This window comes from Cnephaeus nilssonii (assembly GCF_951640355.1).
Source record: "Cnephaeus nilssonii genome assembly, chromosome: 10".
NCBI classification, from domain to species: domain Eukaryota; kingdom Metazoa; phylum Chordata; class Mammalia; order Chiroptera; family Vespertilionidae; genus Cnephaeus; species Cnephaeus nilssonii.
This window is the reverse complement of record NC_137081.1, coordinates 76,089,628-76,116,514: the sequence shown is the minus strand read 5'-3', so window position 1 is coordinate 76,116,514 and position 26,887 is coordinate 76,089,628. Positions and strand designations below refer to the sequence as shown.

The following is a 26,887-nucleotide window of genomic DNA, read 5'->3' as shown; positions in this document are numbered from 1 at the left end:
AGGGGGCAGGCCTGGCTGAGGGACCCTCCCTCCAGTGCATGAATTTTCCAAGACCCTAAACGAAAGAGCTCAAATAAAAGTCTTAGAAGAAAACATAAGGGAGAAATTTTATGACATTGGATTTAGCAATGATTTCTTACATGTGACACCAAAGGAGCTAACCAGGAGGGCTTTCTCTGTCCCCAGTCCACCTCCAAGACACCCCTACCTCCCAGGAGTATCTCCTATAAACTGCACACCCACGAGTGAAGGGGACAAGGAGTTGAAGCTGCCAGAGCCATTTAAAGTTGACAACTTTAAGGAAGCAAACGGGGATGACTGCAAAACCACAAAACAGACCAAAGAAGGTTGCTGAGACATCCCCCGCCCCCCAAAATTCTGCATCTCAACAAGCTCCCATTGATAGGCCTGTGAGGATGTAAGATGCATATGCCTAAGAGTAACGCAGCAGTATTTGTGAAGGAAAACAACCATTAAACTGTGGAAGCTACTCTAACCAAATGATTAAGGAAACTGGACTCCCTGCCTCTTGGCTGTCTTCCAAGTGCACAGGCCTTCTGTGACATGACAGCAGAAACATACAGCCCAGAGCAGTGCCTGGCTCGTCCTGGCCCCACAGACAATGGGAAGAAAGCCACTGAGCCAGTTCACTTTCACCAGAGAGGGACCTTGACGTTTCTAAGAAAAGAATCAAAACTGAGGTCTGAGGCATGACCATCAATGGGCGCCATACCTAGTCCTTAGGAACTAACTGTATATTTGGGTTCAGGGTGGGTGGGTTTCCATTTGAAACCCAGGGTCATCTGTGGATGTTATCTCCACTACCATCACCCTTCATGGAAGAAGACCCTGAGGAAGAAAATGCCCCAGAGAGGAATGTCCTCTGTTGTTAATGCATCTGATGACATTTCTTCCCAAAAAGATTCTGAGTTGGCAGGAAGAGCTCAAGGTAATGATCAACCATTTTGGAGTTAGATTCATAGAATTCAAAGAGTTACAGCTAAAAAGTTTTTAAAGTTGAGCTGAGCAGCCCTTCCATTTTCAGAGATCTGCACCTAGAGATCCAGTGGCACAGCCAGGACTCAATCCTAGCCTACCTCCATGTGCTTTTTCCAGAGCACTATGCTGCTTCAACCTTATTTGGCCTGACTACCCTAAAAGCATCATCTGCGTTTCAGTGTATATTACGGTAAACTCAAGCTCTTTTTGCTGAGTCTTATAGATGCTAAAACACTTGCCGAAATCTGCAAGAGATATTTATACATCCATGTTCATAGAAGCATTATTCACAATAGCTAAAACATGGAATCCATCCAGATGCATCCATCAACAAATGAAAGGATATTCCATGGTATTGAACATTATTAAATAATACCCTCAAATATGCAATATTATTTAGCCTTAAAAAGGGAGGAAATTCTGTAGCAATATGCTACAACATAGATGAACCTTGAGGTCATTATGCTAAGTTAAATAAGCCAGTCACAAGAAGACATACAATTTGACTTATATCAGGTACTTAGAGTAGTCAAAATCATGGAGAGTGGTTGCAAGGGGTTGGGATCAGGGGAGAATGATAAGTATGTTTAATGAGTTCAGAGTTTAAGTTTTACAAGATGAAAATAATTATAGATATGGATTGTGGTGATGGTTGTACAACATTATGATTATATTCAATACCACTGAACTATACACTTGAAAATGGTCAAAATGTTAAATTTCATGTTGTGTAAATTTCCCACAATAAAAAAAAAATGGGGAAAAGGTGAAAGGTGTGGTTTAAATAATAAAATCTATTTGAGATGGGTGGGTAGGCGGAAAGAGATCAACCAAAGAACTTGTGTGCATTATACATACATGTATAACCCATGGACACAGACAGTAGGGTGGTGAAAGCTTGGGGCGAGGGATGGGAGCAGTCTAGAAGGGGTCAGTGGGGGAATAAAGACTTAATTTTTTAAAATAATTATTTTTATTTAAAGCCAAATCTAGCTATCAAATTGACACCAAAAATATAAAACAAAGGTTATTTTCTTTAATAAACCAAACTTGTTTTCTCTGCTTTGTTATGTGTGCATGTGTGTATGGTACGCTTTCTGGTATATATTATGTAATTTCAGTTCTTTGCTATTTGAGATGCAATAGTGACTTTTATTGAATAATGCCACTTTGGCAGTTTATACTTTCTTATGAAGTAGTGTATTAGTTTTTTATTGCTGCAGAGCATATTACCACAAACTTGGAGTGTAACACAATACCCGATTATCAACTCAGTTGTAGATATCAGATCTGTAGATTAGAAATTAGTTTGGGCTCAAGTAACCTCTCTGTTTAGGATTTCAAAGGTGTTGGCTGGACTGGGCCCTTACCTGAAGACTGGGGGGAAATTTGCTTCTGGGCTCCTTCCAGTTATTGGCAGAACTCAGTTGCTTGCAGTTGTGGGTCTGAGCCCACATTTCCTGACTGACTGTAGTCGAAGGGCCACTGTGCTCCTAGAGGCGGCCTGCAGTCCTCCTCACAGAGCCCCTCCATCCTCAAAGCAAGCAGTGGTGTGTCAGTTCCTTCTTGCCCTCTGAATCTGACTTGCCTTTCTGCTCCCAACCAAAAAATGCGGCCCAACTAGCGTAGCTCAGTGGTTGAATGTCGACCCATGAACCAGGAGGTCAAGGTTCGATTCCCAGGTTGCAGACTCAGTCCCTAGTGGTGGGTGTGCAGGAGGCCTGATCAATGATTCTCTCATCATTAATATTTCTATCTCTCCCTCTCCCTTCCTCTCTGAAATCAATAAAAACATTTAAAAAAACACACGAGTAAACTGAAATAACTTGACTAGGGTCACCTACTAATAAGCAAAGCCAGAAATTTAAATCCAACTCTACATTTGAATACAGTTTTTACTTGACAGTTAATCATCTCTTTTATTTTAAAAAATTTTATCAGAAAGTTATGTACCCTGGATACTTAAATTGTAAGGAATTGAAGCAGAGAACAGGAGTAAGTCACAAATTATTTTCTCTTCTGCCTTTTTGCTAGCATTCATCTATTGATTTTCTCCCAGTTTCTCTTCAAGTCCTTTCTCTATGTAGTATAACTTCTTTTAATTCTATTTTTGGATATGAGTTACAATTAGAAATTTTCTTGAACAAATTATAGAGTAAATCGAAACAAAAGACAATACCAACATGCAGAAGCTCTTAGACCGTATGGCCATGTGTATATGTGGTGTATACAAGCTATTTTCTTCTCTGTAAGAAACGGAAATTCATTTTTATTTATTTTTTCTATTTTCCTTTTGTGTTTGTTACTGCTAATTTGTATGTAATGTGGGTAATCCGGGATCAGAATCCCAAAAATACAATGCTCTTATCTCAAGAACTTGGGGCTCAGAACGAGGGAAAGGAAACACTGGTACTGCAGATTCTCATTTCTGTTGGTTCTGCAGGGAAGGCTCTTTTGGATGTTAGAGTGACATGATGACTCTTCATATGTGAATATACTGATCTAGATATTAAGGACTTTTTATCTGTTTTATGTTTGGTACCAAACTGGCTCCCTGGCTTTAATGAATATAAATGATAGGTACCTGGATCTAATACTGTTTGGGATTGGGGTTAGAGAGGTAGATTGGAAGGGGGTTGGAGGAAGGAAAGCATGTTTAAAAACCATCTGGCTCTGGTTTAGAGTCATTTCAGCTTCTTTCCCAAACCAAAGCCTGATATCACACACAGAACTTTTGCTCCATTGGGTTCCCCAATCATGTGATTGGTGATTTGGCAATCATGTTGGACGTGTGTATTGGAACTTTGATCTCTTTTCTTTATATCTGCTTCATTGCCTTACCCTGGACCAGGCAAACATGGTTCTGTGACCAGTAAACTGGGGATGTACTTCACATGGGGCTGAAAAGGCTCAGAATATAGGTGGTTGTACTCTGACTCAATGTGCATTTGCAACATTCTCCTTAGTATGTTTGGAACTTTGCTGAGTACAGCTACTTAAAATTCCTCAGGATTTTTGTAGGGTTTTTTTTCCTCCTAACTTTGCCTAAAGTGTAATATGTTATAAAATACTGAATAAATATATTTTATTTTTCTACTACCTTAGAAGTTACCTTGTAATTTCATTTAGCTCAGTTAACACAGGAATTGTGGTAATTTGCTCACTTACAGAAAATGCCATTTCACAGAAGGATTTTAAAAGAATCTTCTACAGGTGCTTTTGGGAGGAATCAGTACATTTTTACCTAAAACCAACTTTGATTTCCTCATTTTCTATTCTTCGTGCAGTTAGTTTCTCTGTGGTTTAGGATTATGAATTGAGAAGAAAATGTTGTTTCAGTATGAAATTTAATATAAATCTTTCTTGTGTATTCAGCGGCCATTGCAGTCCTTTGGACAGACAGGAAAAAGGTCTAAGGTATAGTAAATATTTTGTGCTGGCATGCCAAGGGCCGTCCTTCATGCTTGATGAATCCTTGTTTTCATATAGCGCTGCATCAGTTTAGTTTTGTCATATTTTGTTTGGGGCAGAAAGCTTATTTTGTTTTATTTGGGTTTTGTCTTGCCTAGTTGCTTTTGTGCATTGCTTTTGTATCTTTAATGGTTTTTTTATAGAGAAAATGGCTTTCTCACCATTCTTTGGGTTTTGAAATTGGAATTATTCCCATTCTTGCTATTGCTATAATTTTCCAAACTGCAATTGTTTGTTTTCCCTCTTAACAATGGATTTTAGAAATAACTAATGATACATATAACTTGCACATTTCACCTATGCCTATATGTGGCAGAAACTATAAAGACTTAAGAAACTCTAGGGGGCTTTTGGATATACACCCCAGATTTTTTAAATGTAGTGTTAATTTTAAATACTTTTCTTTAGTCAAGCTCAAAGTTAAAGCTAGTTCGGAGCCTTGCAGTATGTGAAGAATCTCCACCACCCCCTACAGCAGAGATATCACAGGAGAACCAGGTAAAAAAAAAAATTATTATTTACAGACATGGTGGAATAACCTGCCTCCTGGAGAAATTTTTTCATAAGGTTAAATAAAAGTTGTATATACACTCTGAAATCAGTTTTTTAAGTTGTATGTGCATGTGTGTGTGTTATATGTGTTTTTACTAAGAGAATTCATTTGATAATACATGATACAAGATACACATGAAAAGTGGGAAAACCTTGTTACGTCACTCTAAGATTTAGTATAATGATTTCTCTCTGGGAAAACTTAGGGATAATAAAATTAAGTGGGAATATGGCTCTAAGGGATTTATAAGTTATTTTGGAAAAATAATAGAGTAGTACCTTCACTTAGTGGAATTGTGATGAAATTTGCCCTTTTGATTTTGGCCTTTCTAAGTTTGTCAAATACTGCTTGTGTGTGAAGAGGAAACTACCCAAGATTTCTGCTTGATATATTATTTTACTTAAGCTGAATGCATGGTGAAGCCAATTCTTATATTAGCTTGGCTCTAATAGTTGTCTTGAATCTTCTAATTCCTTTTCTGTCTATGCTTGTAAAATACAGAACTACTGAGATTCAAGCAGACAGTTTGGTTTGCCTTTTGTATTTTTAATGCTATGACTACTTTTCTGTTAATCTCAGATGTGAGTTGATGTTTGCCTTCTCTTTTATGGGCATTATATATTAAATATGTTTGGACTCTTTATCAGTATTTGTCTGTGATGATAACTTTGGCGGTTAATGGCTTGTTCTACTTTTTACGAGTTTAAGCAACATAAAATCCTCCTATATCCCAACAATTAGTTTCCAAAGAACTGAGGCAACATTTTGGCTCTTTAAGAAGCATACTAAAAAAGGAAAGAAAGGAAAAGGCCATGATAAGTTGTATTTCTTTTTTTTTAATAAATAGCAATTGTACATTTGTTGATTCAGGCAAAGACTTATGCTTTGCCTTGATTTAAAAGATGATATTCTTAAAAGCCTGTTCTACATATTGAAGATAGTTGTAACATATTTAGAATATGCCCTCTCCACTTCTTTGCTTCCAAAATGTAAGAAGAGGCCCAGCCAGTATTGCTCAGTGGTTGAGCGTCAACCTATGAACCAGGAGGTCACGGTTCGATTCCTGGTCAGAGCGTATTGTGGGTTGTTGGCTCAATCCTCAGTGTGGGGCATGCAGGAAGCAGTCAATCAGTGATTCTCTCTCATCATTGATGTTTCTCTTTCTCTCCCTCTCCCTTGCTCTCTAAAATCAATAAAAATATTCTTTTTTAAATGGGAGGAGATTTTTAAATAGATTATTTGTCAGTAAAAAATACCAAAAAAATCTATTTCTTTTGAACTGTGATCAAGTGTCAGGAACATAGGATTCAGAATTTATTTGTGATTTATTTACAATATAAAAACAGAAGAAAGCTATATGCATTCATTCTATAAAGTAAATATTTTTTAACAATAAAATAACAATTTTCTAAGAAAAAGTAGAAATACAGTCAAAATATTTTACTAATATTTGTGTATGGATTTACTAAGAACTATTGCCTGAGAACATTTTCAAATATTAGCCTTTGGCTTTTGCATGGTTGTTGATAAGGCTGAAGAGTTATGATACACTCTGAAAGAAATTTAATAAAATTGTTTTTGAAATAGCAATTTTAAAAAGTTCTTTTGTACAAATTAGAGTAAAGACTATGCCTGTCCAGGGTAGAATAATATAATTTTTTTTAAATGTATTTCTTCTTTCTGTTGTTCAAAATGTTATACCATCCTAGCCTCATGGACTAATTAGTCCAAGGAAATTGAAAAAATGAGAAGGGTCAGGCATTCATAAGACTGTTTATACAGAAAAATGCATTCTTTTTGAGAAAAACTATAATGTGATTGTTTTTGGGAGGGTTTTTGTTTGTTTGTTTGTTTTCAGTACATTTTACCTATCTGAAAAATATTGGAGCGAAATTCTTTTAGTGCTACATAAATTTAGCTAGTGAAAATTTATATGGGGAAAAAATAATATCAGGAGTGCCTGTTATAAATTAATGTATATACTGTTGATCTCAGTTAATAATTTTTGCATTCATAGTTCAAAGAGCTGTTATTCCACTTAATACATTTGTTCTCAATTTCTCTTGAATACAGTAATTTTTGTTTTTTGAGATAATAGCCTACTTTTACCCTTTTACTGAACTTTTTCCAAGTCTTGAATTAACTAAATTGCACCTGAATGGGAATAGGAAAATAAATTATTTCTCATGAAGTGTCCTAGTATCTAATACTTGATGGTAGAGACACTTTCCAACTAATAATGCTTGGTTAAGAATGTGATTTTTGAGGAATTAATCTGGAGTAAATCACATTAGTCAAAAGGTTGAGCAGCAATTAAAAGAGAGATGTTACTTGTGCCTAATGAGAGCTTATGAGAGGTAAGTGACCAGTAACAAATGTCAATGGCTGAGTGAAGAAGAGTAAAGAAGTTACAACTTCCTATGGAGATGTTGCTTATTTATAGTCAGAAGAGTTTATGTATGAATTTCAGCATTTAAAATATGCCTTGTTTATTTGCTAATGAAAACAAGGTCTCGGTATCAACTGAAGCCAGACCTCAGTACATTAAGCCTCTAGATTTTTAAATACAATTCATCTTGATAAAATAGTTTAATATCTGTAATTATAATATACAGCTTTAGTAGGAGAATTTAGAAATGAAACCTGATAGTCATTGGGAGTGCCTTTTGTGGCGGTCTAAATGTGAAATCTTTTCTTCCAACCTGGATTTCATAGATTATCCTTGAGTAACAGGAATAGAAGCTGTAAGTCAGGAACACTTCTAATATTCTACTTCCAAAACATACTTCTGGGATTCATTTTTAAATATCTTACAGTTATTTTAAAAATAAGGAAAGTAGATTAGAAAATGAGTCATAAGACAACATGGAGGGATCTTGAGAATATTATGCTAAAGAGATAAGTCAAGTGGAAAAAGACAAGAACCATATCATTTCACAAAAAAGCAACAAACAGTTCTGGCCGGTTTGGCTCAGTGGATAGAGCATTGACCTTTGAAATGAAGCATCTCAGGTTCGATTCCAGTCAAAGGCACGTACCTCAGTTGCAGGTTCGATCCCTGGCCATGGTTGGTTCACATGCAGAGGCAACCAGTCGATGTGTCTCTCTCACATTGATATTGCTATTCCTCTCTCTCTCTCTTTCTCTCCCCACCCCTCCTTCCCTTCCACTCTCTAAAAATCAATGGAAAACTATCCTCGGGTGAGGAGACTGACTAGATTTCCGGTGGTGAGCACACAGAGTATATGGATACATTATAAAGTTTTACACCCCAAAATTATATAATGTTATTAACCAATGTTACCCTGATAAATTTAATTTTAAAAAAGGAAAATTAGTCATAATGAGAAAAATGATTATCAGTTGATAAATGTATAAAGTTCATCAGTTTTAGTGAAAATTGCCAGTACATAGCTTTTGCACTATATTCTGAACATAAATTTGAACTGAGATGGAAGGGGAAGCAGAATTGAAGAGATGAAAATAGCACTCAGCAAACCTATAGGAAAAAATACTATATTTGACCTGAAATTTTTTGCCAATTACTATTTCAAAAAAAATTTTGTGGTGTGGGGGGTCAGAGATGTTTAACAGAAATCCTGATGGCTGAAGGTTTAAGAACACTGAAATTTATATTCCCTTTGATATTGACTTACTGCATTTATTACCACCACCAAACATCTCCCAAAGAAGAGCAGTAATTGATTGATGTTTTTCATCACTATGGACAACAGTGTAATTTAGTCTACAATTAAACTACACCTTTATCTTTACTAGAAATGGTCTGGAAGTTATTCTGCCTTTCTTGATAACTTTGCCCGAATAAACAGAGCTGTGTGACGTTTACCATTTTAGGCTATATGAACTAATTTTCACTAATTCCTTTGGGTTCTGAAATTGCATGTAATGAGATTGTTTTAAAAATGAAATGTAGAATTAGTTCTCCTTTTTAGTCTTATACAATATGGTTACTTTACAGTGAATTACTACGTATCATGAAGGAAAGCAGTCTTGCTTGAAATCTTTATAAACTTTGTGGTTATTGAGGAAGAACAGTGATATATAAATCTCAAATAATGAAAAGTCATGTAAATTTGGTTTTGGATATTTTGTACTTACATTTTTTTTATATGTCAAGAGAATGAAGGAATATAAGATTTTACCTATCTCTCTCTTCCCCCACCCTCAAAAAAAGTACTTTTTACTAAGTATTGATTTGATACTTATGTCTTCCTGTTGTCATGATTGATGATAATTCTTATACCTTTGCTTGGCATCTCCATTGCAAAAAATAGGTTAAAAATACCTTGGTTCTGATTCTCCAGGAGCTTTGCAAGTAGATACATTTAAACTGTTATAGAAAACATTTATTTTCTCTAAAATAATTTCCAGGATATGTTTCAATTAATATAGTCAACATTTTAAATCTTGCTATCTGGACTTCAATAAATATGGTAAAAATATTTTTAAGTTGTATTCTACTTTGAAGAATCTAATTAGATAAAATAATAATTTTCTTTTTTTTCCCCCCTCCACACACTTTTGTGTTACTACAGGTGTGTGGTATTAACTGAATTGCTCTATATTTTTATTTAAACTGATTTTACCTTCCAACAGGAGAAAATTCAGATCCAGTTAACACAATCATTTGAAAAAGAGGAGAAGCCCTCAAAAGATGAAGCAGAAAAAGAAAAAGCCAGTGATAAGTTACCCAGAAAAATGTTATCAAGAGGTTTGCAATTTATTTTTGTGTTGTTTTTTTAAAACAAAATTTTAGTGTCACTGTTGGCAATTACATTCCTTACCCCTCATCTTACCTAATAATAGACAAACATGTAAATTGACCGTACCTCCGCTACACCCACAGCCAATCAAGAGTGAGTGTGCAAATTAACCCACCAAAGATGGCGGGTTAATTTGCGTATACAGGCGCGGAGCGGCTGGGTAGGGCAGGACACCTGCTATAAGGGGGAGGGGGGCGTGGAGGGAGCTACAGGAGCAGTACTGCAGCCAGGAGTGGGGACTTGCAGGCTCCTGGGCAACCAGGAGCGAAGCCAGGGGAAGAAAGGCCTATTATTGCACGAATATCGTGCAACGGGCCTCTAGTATATGTATATATATGATACAGAACAGAATGAAGGGATAATATAGTATTTGCTCATATGCGCAAAATGGAATAATACAGTTCTGAACATCAGTAAGACACATTAATTAAAAAACTACAACACATTGCAGAGTCACTGAGGAAGATAACTGTCTTTATCTCTTATTGGTCTATCTCCTATTGAAATAATAGAATTACTATAATTTGAATACTGATTTCACTAAAAATATTACTTAATTCCTTATGATACAAAGAGCTGATGCCCTGGCCAGGTGACTCAGTTTATTGGAGTCTCATCCCATATACCAGAAGGTGGTGGGTTCAATTCCTGGTCAGGGCATGTATGGGGGAACAATTGGTCTCTATATATCTATCTATCTATCTATCTATCTATCTATCTATCTATCTATCTATCTATCTATCTCTCCCTCTCCTCCTCTCTCTCCATCCCTATCCCTTCCTCTCTCTAAAAAAATCAATAAAAAAACATATCCCCAGGCCCTAACTGGTTTGGCTCAGTGGATAGAGCGTCAGCCTGCTGACTGACTGAAGGGTCCCAGGTTCGATTCCGGTCAAGGGCATGTACCTTGGTTCCAGGCACATCCCCAGTAGAGGGTGTGCAGGAGGCAGCAGATTGATGTTTCTCTTTCATCGATGTTTCTAACTCTCTATCCCTCTTTCTTCCTCTCTGTAAAAAAAAATCAATAAAATATATTTTTAAAAAAAACCAAAACACATATCCTCAGGTGAGGATTCAAAAAAAAAAAAAAAAAAAAAAGCTGATGGCTAAATATTCAGTATCCAGTAAAAATATTCTTGGAAACCAGAATGTTTATCTTTCATGATAAATTTTAAGGGGCTTCACCATCATCTATTGCACATCTATAAAAATGCTTTTTTAATTTATAAACTCAGTTATGCTGATCAGTATTATAAACAGCATAAAGGAAAGAAATAAACATAAAAAAATTTTTTTAAGTATATTGAAAGCAAGCCTTTAGTGATAGGCCTAATCATATCTAATTAAATTAGTGTTCTTTCAGAACTAAAATTTCTATCTACCTCCAAATTATTTTATCCATCTTTGTTTACAACTGAACTAAGCTGTCTTAATTTGCTACCAATGTAGTTAATTGAATAAATTGTTCTAATTTTTTTACTTAAGGAGGCATTTTAGAAAATGAGGATTGTGGTGAGTATATAAAAGGATCTTTAAAGGGTTCAGAGTAAATTAAACTGTCACGTTTGAGAGATTTTTTTTTTAATCCTCACCAAGGACATGCTTAGAGACAGTAAGGGGGGAAAGGAGAAGGGAAGGACAGAAAGAGAGACATTGATCAGTTCCCTTCCAAAGGCTTCCCAACAAGATCAAACTTGCAACCTAGGCATGTGCCCTGACCCGGAATCAAACCAGTGACCTTTCAATGCACAAAGGGACACCGAAACAACTGAGCCACTCCAGCCAGGCGAGAGATAAATTTTTTTTAAGAATGTGCATGTACATGCAGTTATATAAACTTACATCTGTTCATTATATGGGAATAGGAAAATAGTAGCCATCTGACTTCATCATAAATTTCCTTTTCCTACTTCGTTAATCTTATTCAATGTGGGGCACCTCATTTTATTTAAGGTATGTATCATGTGTAAAAGGGAATGGGATTTATTTTCAAACAACTTTATACTGTGCTTTTGTGTTGTTTTTTTAGATTCCAGTCAAGAATACACTGATTCAACTGGCATAGATCTACATGAATTTTTAGTAAATACATTAAAAAACAATCCCAGGTAAAAATTAAATTTATAAGGTTTAATATTGCTTTTAGAATACCATAATTTGCTATGTGTGTCTCCATTACTGAGTTAGAATGTATACTAATAATAGCCTAGGTGGTCGTCACACCCTAACGCATTATGCCCTAATGTCACAAGATGGCTGTCACAAGATGGCCACGCGCACAGTTGAGACAGGACCCAGCGGAGGAGGCAGGTCACAGCAGGGGAGGGCAGTTATGGGCGATCAGGCCGGCAGGGGAGGACAGTTGGGGGCAATCAGGCTGGCAGGGTAGCAGTTAGGCATCAATCAGGCCGGCAGGTGAGGGCAGTTGAGGGTGATCAGGCTGGCAGGGGAGGGCAGTTGGGGGCCATCAAGCTGGCAGGGGAGGGCAGTTGGGGGCTATCAGGCTGGCAGGGGAGTGGTTAGGGGGCAATCAGGCTGGCAGGCAGAAGCCATTAGGGTCAATCAGGCAGGCAGGCAGGCAAGTGGTTAGGAGCCAGCAGTCCTGGATTGTGGCCATCCCCCAAGGGGTCCCAGATTGGAGAGGGTACAGGCGGGGCTGAGGGCCACCTTCCCACCCCTCACCCCCATGCACTAATTTCGTTCACCAGGCCTCTAGTATTAGAATAAGATTGCAGTGTTTGAAGTACACCAGAAACATTTTAGATCCTTAGGGTTATAATGTTGGTGGTCTTCTAGATGCACATGTGTAAATATCTTTTTGCAATATGTGTTTCAGCGTGATATAAAAATAATTTATGCTGTATGTAGGAATTTTGGGAAATACAGAATTACCAAGAAATTTTGACTCAATTGAAATGCAGATTTCAGAGTTAACATTAACCTTTTGCACTCGGATGTCGAGTGTGACTCGACACGATTAGCATCGGTAGCAGCTCTTTTTATACTCTTTGAATGTATCAATAATTTGAAATATAAAAAAATCCAAATAAATAAGTTTCTATGAAAAGAAACTCCAATTTTTTATTCTACTGCCGCGCTTTGTAAAATCTGGGGTATTTAAAAATTAAATCCCGAGTAGAATAAAGGAATCTAGAAAAAAGCAAGCGAGTGCAAAGGGTTAATCATGAAAAGAAAAGATGGAGGAAAATATTCTCAGGATAATGCACCCAACTGAACAAGAACTTAGTGTATTCATTTATGAGTTTTTAAACTTAGTGGTCAGGCGCTCCCACAGGGGGAGCACTGCTCAGCCAGAAGCCGGGCTCACGGCTGGCAAGTACAGTGGCGGTAACAAGAGCCTCTCCCACCTCCGGGGCAGCACTAAGGATGTCCAACTGCCTATGCCGTAAGTCAAACTTCCCCTGAGGGCTCCCAAACTGCGAGAAGTGCAGCCCTGGCTGAGGGACCACCCCACACACACACACACACAGCCAGTGCACGATTTTGTGCACCAGGCCTCTAGTTATAAAGATGAGCAAGATATCATCTCTGCCCCTAAATTATCCACTGTCTCTCTGCTAGAATAAACTCATGATATATAAGCCTATATAATAAAAGGGTAATATGCAAATTGACTCTAACAGCGGAACGATCAGAACAACTGCTCAACAAGTCACTATGAGGCACACTGACCACCTCTTGGTCCCTTTCCCCAGCCGGCAGGCTCCCATCACCCGATGGCGAACCCGGAACCAGAGGTGGGTGGTGGGGGACATGGGAGGCGCCAGGCCACGACCCACGCCCAGCCCGTCACCCCACACACAGAGGGCAACCTGCAGTAGAGTTGGGGCTGGCAAGTGGGCGGGAACAGCTTACCTCTTGGTCCCTCCCCGCCGGCTGGCAGGCTCCGATGGCCCAAACCGGGGTTGGGGGGTGGGGTTGGCTGCCGGCAGCCGGGGAAGGTGGCCCTGATCACATTCCAGGCCCAGGGACCGTACCCACGCACGAATTTTGTGCGCCGGGGCTTTTGTCTATATATATAAAAGGCTAAGTGTCCATCCGACTGGTAGCTATGACGTGCACTGACCACCAGGGAGCAGACACTTAATGCAGGAGCTGCCATGATGCACACTGGCCATTTAAAAATAAACGGCACCACGGGGCACCAACAAACCAATACTCAGCTTCCCCCAAGTGGGTCTCAGGCCCCACCACCACCCCGGAGCAACAGTCCACCAAATCGCAGCCAATGGTTCCAAGACCCCATGGTGCAAAATGCGGCCCACAGCCCAGCCCAGCCCAGAAACGGTCGCTATGGGTGTTGGGTAATGATGTCACATAGCAACACCCAGCTTCCTCTCCCTAGTGACTAGCCTCCTTTGAGTTTCTTCAGCTCAGAAACACGACTTGCTTTATAGCCAGGTGGAAATATTTTCATACTTTAACCAAATGTCTGTGAAGTGTTTTCCCATGCCTCATCTCATTCGGTCCTCACAGAAGTCCTGGAGTAGGTAGATAGGAGACTTGGTGAATCCTATTTTCTTTTTGTTAGCCAGAAAACGGAGATTTAGAAAGTTTAGAAACTTGACCCAACTAAAAAGAAGTAAGGAATGGTGGACCTTGAAAATGACTTCAGGTTTTCTCACTGAGAAGAATATAGTCAAACGCTGCTGCAGTTAAATATTTTACCCTTAGTTCTCCCTGCATGACCTATAATAATAATCTGCTTCATGTTGATATTTAATGCTGTGTTGCTGACAATTACCTAAAAGAGAAGTTGGGGAGCTTCACTTGGCTGGAAAAAGTTTAGCTAAATCAGAAAGCAGGTCTAATTAAGCAACTTTATTCTATAGAGATAAAAGGCTAAGTTGACTTGTGCATACGAATCATGTAAAGCTCTCGCTGGCACCAATCACACGCATGTGTTTCAGTCGGTCATGAATTTGGTTGACACTTCTATTATAGAGAAAGGGCAGATAGCGATATTAAAATATTCTAATTAATTTCCTTTCAATGTGCGTGAATCTGCACCGAGACACTAGTTAAAATAGATGTGAAATAACTTTTCAAGGGGCTATAAAAGAGAATGGAGGTCCCCAATCATTGTTTGAAAGGATATGTGAAGGTGTCACTGAAAAGTAATGCCCAAGGTGAGTCTTGAAATCAGAGTGCTTTAAATGGGAACTATCTATACAGAGAAGCATGAGAAAGGCATTCCAGGTAGAGGTAAAGAGCACTGCCAAGGCATAGTAGTGTGTGAGGGGAAGTGATATACTCAAAGAAAGACAAGATTGTACACACTGGCTCTAGCAGGGAGGTATGTGGCAAATAATTCTAGAAAGTCATGGGGAAGTAATTATTAGCTATTTTAACAAGCTGTTTCATATGAAGGAAGATTGTGGAAACTAGAACTCAGAAGGTAGAATACATAAGTAGTTTGAGTAAAACACGATAGGATCCTAAACAGGCAGAAATTTTCATTCTGCTGAACATATAGGAGACATCAATAAGGACCAAGACTGGAAATCTATTTTTATACATTTCAAAATATTTTTCTATTATACAGTTCTGTTTTCCTCCACATATAAATGCAAAGGTTTTTATCTGCATATGAATTTTTTAATTATAAAATTTAATGGGCTTTTAATATACTCAGAGATATGTGCAACACCCATCACTATAGTCAATTATAGAAAGTTTTCATCACCCAAAAAAGAAACCCATACCCTGTGCTATTACCTCTCTATGCCCTGAATGCTAATCAAGCTTGTTTGTACAGATTTCCCTGTTTTGGAAATCGCATGTGAATTGTGTGTGTGTGTGTGTGTGTGTGTTCCTGTGACTAGCGTCATCCCCTTAGTATAATATTTTTATGGTTTATCCATGTTGTAGCATGTATCATTACTTTATGCTTTCTATATATGCCTGCTGTTTAGGTCAGGTCCAGGAAACCAATTTACATTTACACTGTCTTATGAATGCTGAATAAGTTGCCTGCCTCAGGTCCCTTTTTCTTTTTCCCCTACAATCCTATCTAATAAAAGAGTAATATGCAAATTGACTGTCACTCTAACACAAATTGGCCACCTCCATGTGGTCAAAGATGGCCGTCCCCATGTGGACACAAGATGGCCACCACAAGATGGCCTGCCGGGGAGGGCAGTTAGGGGGGACAAGGCATGCAGGGGAGGGCAGTTGGGGATGACCGGGCCAGCAGGGTAGGGCAGTTAGGGGTTACCGAGCCAGCAGGGTAGGGCAGTTAGGGGTGACCAGGCTGGCAGGGGAGGGCAGTTAGGGGCAATCGGGCCGGCAGGGGAGCAGTTAGGTGTCGATCAGGCTGGCAGGGGGTGGTTAGGGAGTGATCAGGCTGGCAGGCAGAAGTGGTTAGGGGCAATTAGGCAGGCAGGCGAGTGGTTGGGAGCCAGCAGTCCTGGATTGTGAGAGGGGTCCCAGATTGGAGAGGGTGCAGGCTGGGCTGAGGGACACACACACACACAAACCCCAGTGCACGAATTTCATGAATCGGGCCTCTAGTTAGTGTATAAGAGATATACTTCACATAACTATATAATGATCACTGTGATAAATGCTATTAAAGAAAAGTATTAAAGAAACGGTCTAAGAAAGAATATAAGAAGTTGTTTTAGGCAAAGGAAACAGCATGTTCAAAGAAGCTAAGAAAGGAAGGAGTTGGGCATGTGCAGAGAGAAGCCAAGATGATAGGTTTTGTGAGGAAGGGTAGGAGATTAGGCTAAAGAAGTAGGCAAAGACCAGACTATGCTGGCCTGGAAGTCACATTTCTGATGTTCAATTCTAACCTAAGAGCAGTGGAAACCTGTGATAAATATTTAACCAAGGCAATGACATGTATTCACGTGTATTTGTTTTGTTTTGTTTTCTCTTTTTAGTCTTTATTATTGTGATTATTACAGGTGTTCCTCTTTTTTCCCCCAATAGTTCCCTTCCATCTGGTTCCCATCCCACCCCAGGCCCTCACCACTCTATTGTCTGCGTCCATGGGTAATGCGTATATGCATAATTTATCTAATCTCTTCCCACACACCCACACACCTCCTTCTCTCTGAGAATTGTCAGTCTGTTCCATTTCCATTCCTCAGATTTTATGAGATTCACCAGTTTATTCTGCTCATCAGATTTTTTATTCGTTTGATTTTTAAATTCAATTGTTGATAGATATGTATTTGTTGCCACTTTGTTGTTCATATTTTTTATCTTTATCTTTTTCTTTTTCCTCTTAAAGAATACCCTTCAGCATTTCATATAATACTGGTTTGGTGGTGATGAACTCCTTTAGTTTTGGCTTGTCTCTGAAGCTCTATATCTGACCTACAATTCTAAATGATAGCTTTGCTGGGTAGACTAATCTTGGTTGTAGGTTCTTGCTTTGAATATTTCTTGTCACCCCCTTCTGGCCTGCATAGTTTCTGTTGATAAATCAGCTGACAGTCATATGGACATGCCCTTGTAGGTAACTAACTGCTTTTCTCTTGCTGCTTTTAAGAGTCTCTCTTTGTCTTTTGCCCTTGGCATTTTAATTATGATATGTCTTGATGTGGTTGGTCCTTTCTGAGTTCCTCTTGTTTGGGGTTCTCTGTGCTTCCTGGACTTGTAGTCTATTTTTTTCACCAGGTAGGGGAAGTTTTCTGTCATTATTTCTTCAAATAGGTTTTCAATATCTTGCTCTCTCTCTTCTGGCACCCCCATAATTCGGATGTTGGTACACTTGAATTTGTCCCAGAGATTCCTTACACTATCTTCATATTTTTGGATTATTTTTTCTTTTTGCTCTTCTGGTTGGGTCTTTTTTGCTTCCTCATATTTTAACTCGTTGATTTGATTCTCAGGATCCTCTAGTATAGGGTTGAATCCCTGTATATTTCAGTCAGTGCATGCTTAATTTCTGACTGGTCCTTTTCCTTTTTTTTTTTGGCATTCTCACTAAGATCCTTGAAAGGAGATTTCTAGAAGATTCTTGAGTAACCTTATAACTGTGGTTTTGAACTCTATACCCAGTAGTTTGCCTCCTTTCATTTCATTCGTGACCTGTTTCTTTGTCTCCACATTTTGGCTGCTTCCCTGTGTTTGTTTCTGTGTATTAGGTAGAGCTGCTAAGTCTCCTTGAGTTGATAGAGTGGCCTTTTATAGTAGGTGTTCCATAGGGCCCAGTGGCTCAGCTTTCCCAATCACCTGAGGTGGACACTCTAGGTGCACCCCTTTATGGGCTGTGTGCACAGTCTTGTATTTAAGCCTTCCTTGATTGCTGTTAGTGTCACTGAGAGGAATTGACCTCCAGGCCAATTGGCTGTAGGGACCAGCTGGGACTACAGTGGGAGAGCTGCTGTGCAGGAAATACTCTTATGGAGCAAGACTTGCTTCAGTGGGGCTTTGGTGCTCACTGAGTCTGCCCCTTGAGGTTGTTGCTTATGGATGTGAAGAGTTGTAATCTGATGTGGTCTGGCACTGACCACTGGGTATACTGGCTCTTGGGTCTCCAGGGAGGTCAAAGTCAGCCACTGCCTGGGGCCACCCAGCAGGAGCTACAGAGAGATCTGAAGATTCCTCCTCTTTTTATCAGGTTTGGAAGTGCCCAGATGAGGCGCAGCTCTGAAGCAAGGCAGGCTGGTGCTGGTGCTGGGTCTTGGGCCTTTTATTGATAGGTTTGGGGCTTCCTAACCCAGCTGCAGCTTGTTTGACAGGTTGTTAGCCTGAGATACAAAAAACCAAAAGCTTCAATTTTCAATGTATAACTTTGGTACACTAATAGCATTATTACATATCAAGCAGATTATTTCATTTTTTACTTCATAACAAAAATACTCCAATTCCCACTTTTCTTGTAAATTTCGATGTTTGTCAACAATTTTTCGTTTATTTTTACTACCACTTGATTTTGATAGAGACATGCTGAGTACAAAGGGCTAAAATAAATGAGTAATCGTTATCATAAAGTAATAGAACATTTTAATAAAAATTAATATTTTTTTCTTGAACATCAACTTACCAGACACTGAATTACTGCACAAATTCATAAGCCATCTTGTTCTCCGAAAGCAAAATATTTTCTATTGCTCACACCAAACAAGTCAGTCCAAGACTAATGACATGGCAATCGGCTGCTAAAATATTCGCTGCTAGTATTAGTGGAGAGAAATGGTGTACCTGCAAGTAAGGCACATAAGGGAAATGAATGCAACACGATTATAGTAATTAGTCACTAGTCAACGTTGTAGTTTCTTATTAATAATTATGTACAACAGGATATTGTAAAAATTAAGTTACGAAATTTTTATTAAAACGTTTCTTACATACTGTTATATTGGCAGGGCTGCAAAAATATTCGTTGTGGGCCACAAGTTTGACATACTTGCTTGTCTATTAGGTAGAATAGATTTGTGGGGAACAAAGGAAGATACGGAGATATAATAAACTACTGTTGTATTGTAGGTAAGCCACAGATCCTGATTACAAGGATCCCGGGTACTGGCAGTGGAAACAGAAGAAAATAGGTAGAACGTAGATAAATTTTGCAGTTGTAATTAACTGCATGGGAATATTAGACAAAAGGACTATCATGGGCCAAAAATGCTTCTAGTATAATATTCTGGGTGAAAGGTGGTGCCACTCACTGGAGCAGGGAATACTAAACGACGACCAAATTTGGGAGCAAAATTGAATGTTGCTTGAACTTATATTAAAATGTAATCCTGTATTCAGCTTTAGATTTAAAATCACCAGGGTAGCATGTTTTTCTCTAGGTTTTTCAACTAATATTTTAAAATGTATGGTCAAATAGTATTCAGTTTTATGATATTTCCTTTATTATGTAGTGGGAGGCTGATGTATAGAATTTTAGGCAACTTAAGCAGGGAGTATCATCTCCTCTATTTGAATTTGAGAGGGATCTAAATAACTTTTATTTGGGGGCCCACCCGGTGTGGCTTAGTGGTTGAGTATCGACCCATGAACCAGGAGGTCACAATTCCATTTCCAGTAAGGTCACATGCCTAGATTGTGGGCTCAGTCCCCAGTAGGGGTCGTGAAGGTGGCAGCCCATCGATGATTCTCTCATCATTGATGTTTCTATCTCTCTCTCCCTCTCCCTTCCTCTCTCTGAAATCAATAAAAAAAATTTTTAAGTCAATCAATCAGTAAATAAGTAACATTTATTTGGGAGGAAAACAGTAACCGCTTGGCTTAGTTTTATAGATCTATAAAATTTGGGGAACACAATTAAATGATCTGTAAAGCTACTTCAAGCTTTAAGTTTCTATGAGGTTTTGTTTTGCTTTGTTTTTGTTTTGTTTTGTTCCCACATGCACATGAAACTTATACTGAACACAGGAATACTCTCTTGAGCCACGTTCTTGGTGAGTGAGCAAGGAGGTCCTTTAGGGAGAGGTGCCATTAATTTGCTACAGCCTAAGTGCACTAAATAAGCCCCTAGTGGTCTAAACAAGAGCACATGCAGATACTCACTAGAGTCTATTTATTTTACCTGATGGAGGCTTTTGGCTCATTTTTATTTTTATGGGCAAAATTCCCAGAAGTCTTAAAAATATATAATAGCAATTTACAGAATGATTTGAAAAGTCCTCTACTTCGGGGTTAAAGTTGGTAATGTAGTTCATACTTTTCTGCTATAGCTCCATTTATATACTAGCTTAGAATTCCCATAGGAGTTATTACTGGCACTTCATGTTCTCTAGAGTATTGTTTCTGTGGTGTTCAGCATGATCACACAATCATGCATCTATGTAAAGATGTCTATTTTCTTGCTATCAGCTTTATTGAGTAATAAGGAAGTAAATACTAATATGCTCTTGTTATCCACGTATATTTACAGAACAGAGTCCAATATAGTGATAGTGGAGTCAAAATCTATTGCAAGAATGACAACATGTTGATAGTTGTTGAAGTTGGGTGATGGCTATATTAAAGTTTATTACACTGTTCCCTCTACATTTGTGTAGGCATGAAATTTTCCATAATAAAAATTTAAACTAAAATAAGTCATCTTTTATTTTTTTAAAACATTACATTTTTAGAAAGCATGTAAATATTTTAGCATCAAGCTTGTGACAGTACTCAATGTACAATTATTAAGACAAATACTTAGTAGTATAAGTTCAACATTTATTATTTCAGTGTTAAATTTTACATATAAGTCTTCATATTTTGTTTCAGGGACAGAATGATGCTGTTGAAATTGGAACAAGAAATTTTAGATTTCATTGGTAATAATGAGTAAGTCCTGACATTTAACAAGAAAAAAAATCGTCATCACATTTCTCCTTGATTTACTAAATTCATGTGTTTTTTTTCTACTTCTAGGTCTCCACGTAAGAAATTCCCCCCCATGACATCTTACCATAGGATGCTGTTACACAGAGTAGCCGCTTACTTTGGGTTAGACCACAATGTTGATCAGAGTGGGAAGTCTGTCATAGTAAACAAAACTAGCAATACAAGAATGTAAGTATTAAGAAATGTCGGTACACATTATATGTGTGTGTGACAGTACTTTCTCTTTTTACAGCACCTTTTTACCTGAGGTTTTCCATATGTTTTAGCAACCTAATTAAGCTCCATAATAACCCTACACGATTGGATCAAAAAATACTTTTAGATCACTGGATTTAAAATGCACCAGTCTGTGTGACTTTCCCCCTCCCCATGTGGGAGTGTGCTGTGGTACTCTTTCCCCCTCCCCACATGGGAATCTGTGCTTGTTCTTCAATAAATTTCCACCTTTGCTATACAAAAATAAAATAAAATACACTTCAGTCTGAACTGAAATGAGGTAGATGAATGAGGACTGGTTTTAAAAAGCAACAGCAAAAAACCCCTCAAAGGTCATAATATCAGTGATGTTTGATAACCATTCTCTTATGGATTTTTAAATTAATGTAATTTAGATAGCTATGTCCAACCTCAGGCAAATTGGGGGATGAAGGGAAGCAAATTTGGACACTATCACCTTTAATCTTCTGTCACTTTACCATCCTTTCCACTTCTGGTTTTGCTCCTTTTCTGCTATATATCTCCAGAAAGTGAGTCCATTGGTTAATAATGTTGAGTCCACCTTCTGGGCTATATATAATTTCCTGAGAAAAATTTGTAAGGAGTTAAGAAAAGCCATTTCCTTTATAAAGTGATAGCTGTATACTGTTGGTGAAATAGATCATCAGTGCTGACATTTGGCAGCAAAAGGCCCAATGCAGAGGCACCAAAAACTATAACATCTACAAATCACCTCTTCTGCCTATTTGTAAAGCTGATCCTAAAACAACTAATTGAGTTCAGCTAAAATTTATACTTTGGTGGTGATCTGCCCATCAATAGAATTTTCTATATCAGTTTATGTGACAACAGTGAGTCTGTGGTATTGAGCAGCAGTCAACTACAGATGCCATAAATCTGTGGTTGGCAAACTGCTGCTCGCGAGCCACATGCGGCTCTTTGGCCCCTTGAGTGTGGCTCTTCCACAAAATACCACGGCCTGGGCGAGTCTATTTTGAAGAAGTGGCGTTAGAAGAAGTTTAAGTTTAAACAATTTGGCTCTCAAAAGAAATTTCAATCGTTGTACTGTTGATATTTGGCTCTGTTGACTAATGAGTTTGCCAACCACTACCATAAATAATGCAACATTCATTATTTTCCTGCCTTTGTTGAAGCTAGACTTCTCCGGGTCTGATCTATGAACCTTTTGGTTTGCATGGTTATATTTAATTCACTTATGTCCTACTAGAGGCCCAGTGCACAGGCAGGGCCCCTAGGCCTGGCCATTGATCAGGGCCAATCAGGTTCCCTGCCTCCCCACCTACTCCTTCCCTCGCCACCCGTGCACAGCCACCCATGCGGTCCTGCCTCCTCCTTCCCTCACTCCCTCAGCGCCCCACCGCCGCAGCTGCCACTGGTCGCCCACCGTGTTCCATGCCGCCCCCTGGTGGTCAGTGCACGTCATAGCGACCCATCGAACTCCTGGTCGAACGCCCGAGGGGACAGTTTGCATATTAGCCTTTTATTATATAGGATACCCTTGTAGCTGCCATTTTGTTTGCTGGAACTATGTTGGTTTTCTTCTGTTTTAAATAGAATGTTGTCAACATAATACATATATTGATGGAACTTAGTATTTTTAAATGATTGTTCCTACAACTAAGATTAAATTAATGAAGATAAAGGTCTTTAAAACAGTCCTTTCTTGGGGATTCAATTTTACCTGCAAGTGTGAATCTGATTTAATTTTCCTCTGCCCATCCCTTAGTCTTTTTTAAATATCCCCATCAATTAGTCTTTTCCCAATTAGTTACATCATGGCTAATGTAAGATAGTAACTATAGCTTGAGTTGGACTGCAGGTGAATAGAACTCTAATTAATCTAACCAGTACCTTTCAACATTACTCAGAACTGCTGGATACCCAATCACATGCACATTAGCAGGCATTTCAACTAACATTTCGACTGGTGACTCTCTAAGGTTTTCAATACAGTGTAACTTCAGTTATTTGAATGCTATGAATGATGTCAGAAAGCTTTAGGGTTTTCTTCATCAAGGTTTTCAGAAGTTTAGCTAAACAGATGTTTGTGATGAACTAAAAAAAGAATAGATCAGTAGCATAATTATAACTAGACATTTGAATCACTGAAGTTACACTGTATTCTTGTATCTTCTGCAATATGAAGGTTATAAATCAGAAAACCTTAGAGATCTACTCCACATTGAATAAAAACAAACTTACCTTTTCCTCATAGGCAGATTACCCGCTCCAGCCTTGAACCAGTGGTGTTGTGGATGTCAACAACCGGTGTCCACTGGGGTGTCTCAATGGAGCGGGAAGTTGGCGATTGCAGGGCAATAAATTCAGGCATCTATAAAAAAAAAAAGAGGTAAGACAGTCTTAAGGTTAGCTGAAATGCCTGCTAATGCTATTTGGTGTGGGGATCCAGCTGCTCTTAGAAAAGTTGCCAGGCCGTTGGTTAAATCTTAATAGTTCACTTTGGAATGACACTCTCTTACCCAAGTATAAACTCCTTGAATGAGAAAATGTGACTTTAATTAGCTACAAAAATAATTTATATAAGTAAACAGGGCAATCATGTGACAGAAATAACAACATACTGCCATTGTCAGAACTACATAGATAATCATTCAAACTCCTAAAAAAAAAGCAGTCTTTTTCTCATCAGTTTGGTCATGAAACTATTTTTACCCTGTATTTTTCTCTTTAGTTCTGTATATAATTTTACGTGGAGATCTGCTCTCTGTTTCACTTATTTAGTATATTTTTAAAAATTTGTTTTATTGATTTCAGAGGGAGAGAGAGAGAAACATCAACGATGAGAGAAAATCATGGATCAGCTGCCTCCTGCATGCCCCCTACTGAGGATTGAGCCATCAACCTCGGCATGTGCCCTGACTGGGACCTCCTGGTTCATAGGTCAACGCTCAACCACTGAGCCACACTGGTCAGGCAACCACAAATACTTTATTACTTTCAATTATATAACACCAAACGCAGTACTATAGGGGTGTAACATGATACTGTATACTTTTATTTTGTCCTAGAACTTTTTCTTACATTTAGAGGAGGCAATGCAAAGAGGACATACAGTCTTGGGGTCTTACATAGCAGGCTCCAACTATGGCTCAGTCATGGTCTTGCCTTTTGAACTTGGATGGTTACTTAAGTCATTTGAACCTGATTTCTGAGTAATATTTATAATAACAAACTTCTAGTGGGTTTTTACTGTTTTAAGTGTTGTTTATTCATGTTCAGAATAACTCTGTGAAGTAGGTAGACTATAATTCCCATTTACAAATGAGGAAACTAAGGAATATAAAAGTTAAGTAACTTGTGTAAGTCCCAAAGCAACTAAATTGGTAAAGCTAAATATTTGAACCCAAGCAGTCTTATTCCAGAGCCTTCAATGTATTTCATATGGCCTTTCACAAATAACATGGGATAGTTAATATTTTCTTGAAAGATTATTATGAGGAGTTAATGAAATAACATAATTATCTATTAGTAGCACCAGTCAGTGGTAACTTTTATTATTTCTTTTGCTTTTCATTAAATGTTATATTCACCCTTTCTGTAAATATTGTATATTATCTTTTTTGTATCCTTGTTTTTGTTTTTTTAGACCTGATCAGAAATTTAATGAACATATTAAGGATGATAAAGGTGAAGACTTTCAGAAACGATATATCCTCAAGAGAGATAACTCTAGCTTTGACAAAGATGATAACCAGGTAATTTAGCACAATTAGAGCATTTTTTATATGTGCAGGACTTATACCAGCAGATTATTTTCCCAAGAATTATTTGTTCTCTTTTCTTTAGATAAGAATACGTTTGAAAGATGACAGAAGAAGCAAATCTATAGAAGAAAGAGAAGAAGAGTACCAGAGAGCTAGAGACCGTATATTTTCCCAAGATGTATGTATTGTTCTATTTAGCTCTTCATGTTAGAATATATACTAATTGTATTATAGGGGCTCACTTAACCCTTTGCACTCGCTTGCTTTTTTCTAGATTCCTTTATTCTACTCGGGATTTAATTTTTAAATACCCCAGATTTTACAAAGCGCGGCAGTAGAATAAAAAACTGGAGTTTCTTTTCATACAAACTTATTTATTTGGATTTTTTTATATTTCAAATTATTGATACATTCAAAGAGTATAAAAAGCTGCTACCGATGCTAACCGTGTCGAGTCACACTCAACATCCGAGTGCAAAAGGTTAATCTGCTGATCACATTTTTAACTACATTTGTTACATACCAAGTTACCTTTTAGAAATATTCTATTTTATTCACTTTAATAACTTAATAGTATATAAAATACTATATTGCAGCAGTTACATAAGTTTTTCAAAAGTTAATAGCAGATCAACTACGGGACTAATATTCTGAACTACGTATATCTATATATATATAAAAGCCTAAGCGATCATTATGACCTGTCAACCGAATGACCAGTTGACTGGTTGCTATGATGCGCACTGACCACCAGGGGGCAGGTACTCAACGCAGGAGCTGTCCCCTGGTGGTCAGTGCGCTCCCACAGCGGGAGCGCTGCTCAGCTGGCCAGGTTCACGGCTGGTAGTGCAGCTGCGGCAGCGCAAGCATCTCCCATCTCCGTGGCAGTGCTACTGAGTGGCGGCATCCGCATGCGTAGCGGGACCAGGATGAGCGGGAGCTGCGCGACGCCCAGTCTGGGCTCAGACTCCTCCACAGCCTCCTGCCACTTTGCACACTACTACATCCCTTGGAGGATGTCAGACTGCCAGTTTCAGCCCGATCCCCACAGGCCTGTGGGCATCAGGCCAAAACCTGCAGTCCGACATTTCCCTAGGGGTCCCGGGTTGCAAGAGAGCGCATACCAGGCTGAGGGACCCCACCGGTGCACGGATTTGTCTATACTAATAAAAGGGTAATATGCTAATTAGACTGGATGTCTTCTGGACAAAGCCATGGTGGGGGTGGTCGAGGCAGAGGCGGTTGGCAATCAGATCAGCAGGGGAGAGCAGTTAGGGGTGATCAGGCTGGCAGGGGAGAGCAGTTAGGGGGTGATCAGGCCGGCAGGGGGGTAGGGGCAATTAGAGGACAATCAGTACGGCAGGGAAGGGCAATTAGGGTGTGATCAGGATGGTAGGGGAGCAGTTAGGGGCCGATCAGACCGGCAGGGGAGTGGTTAGAGGATGATCAGGCCAGCAGGGGAGTGGTTAGGGGGCGATCACGCCAGCAGGCAGAGGCGGTTAGGGGCGATCAGGCAGGCAGGAGAGCAGTTAGGGGCATCAGGCAGGCAGGCAGGTGAGCGGTTAGGAGCCAGTGATCCCAAATTGCGAGAGGGATGTCCAACTGCCAGTTTAGGCCCAATAAACCAGCAGTCGGACATCCCCTGAGGGGTTCCGAATTGGAGAGGTTGCAGGCGTTGCAGGCCCGGCTGAGGGCCCCCCCATGCACGAATTTCTTGGACTGGGCCTCTAGTATATGTATGTATGTATGTATGTGTGTGTGTGTGTGTGTGTGTATATATATACATATATGCA

At 38.9% G+C, this 26,887-nt stretch overlaps 1 protein-coding gene across 6 annotated transcripts in view; it reads left to right on the top strand.

Annotated features, from left to right (window-relative positions):
* Positions 1-26,887, top strand: part of R3HDM1 (R3H domain containing 1) — a 126,999-nt gene that overhangs the window by 12,451 nt on the left and 87,661 nt on the right. For 3 of the 6 annotated variants that reach the window (XM_079781900.1, XM_079781899.1, XM_079781897.1), the window contains exons 3-9: positions 9,641-9,755; positions 11,837-11,915; positions 21,013-21,072; positions 21,160-21,300; positions 23,585-23,719; positions 24,977-25,085; positions 25,177-25,272. In XM_079781900.1, coding sequence (XP_079638026.1) covers positions 9,641-9,755; positions 11,837-11,915; positions 21,013-21,072; positions 21,160-21,300; positions 23,585-23,719; positions 24,977-25,085; positions 25,177-25,272 — 735 coding nt within the window. Of the gene's footprint in view, positions 1-4,374; positions 4,417-4,878; positions 4,969-9,640; positions 9,756-11,836; positions 11,916-21,012; positions 21,073-21,159; positions 21,301-23,584; positions 23,720-24,976; positions 25,086-25,176; positions 25,273-26,887 lie in introns of all 6 variants that reach the window. The other 3 variants (XM_079781901.1, XM_079781898.1, XM_079781902.1) reach the window with 2 other exon arrangements.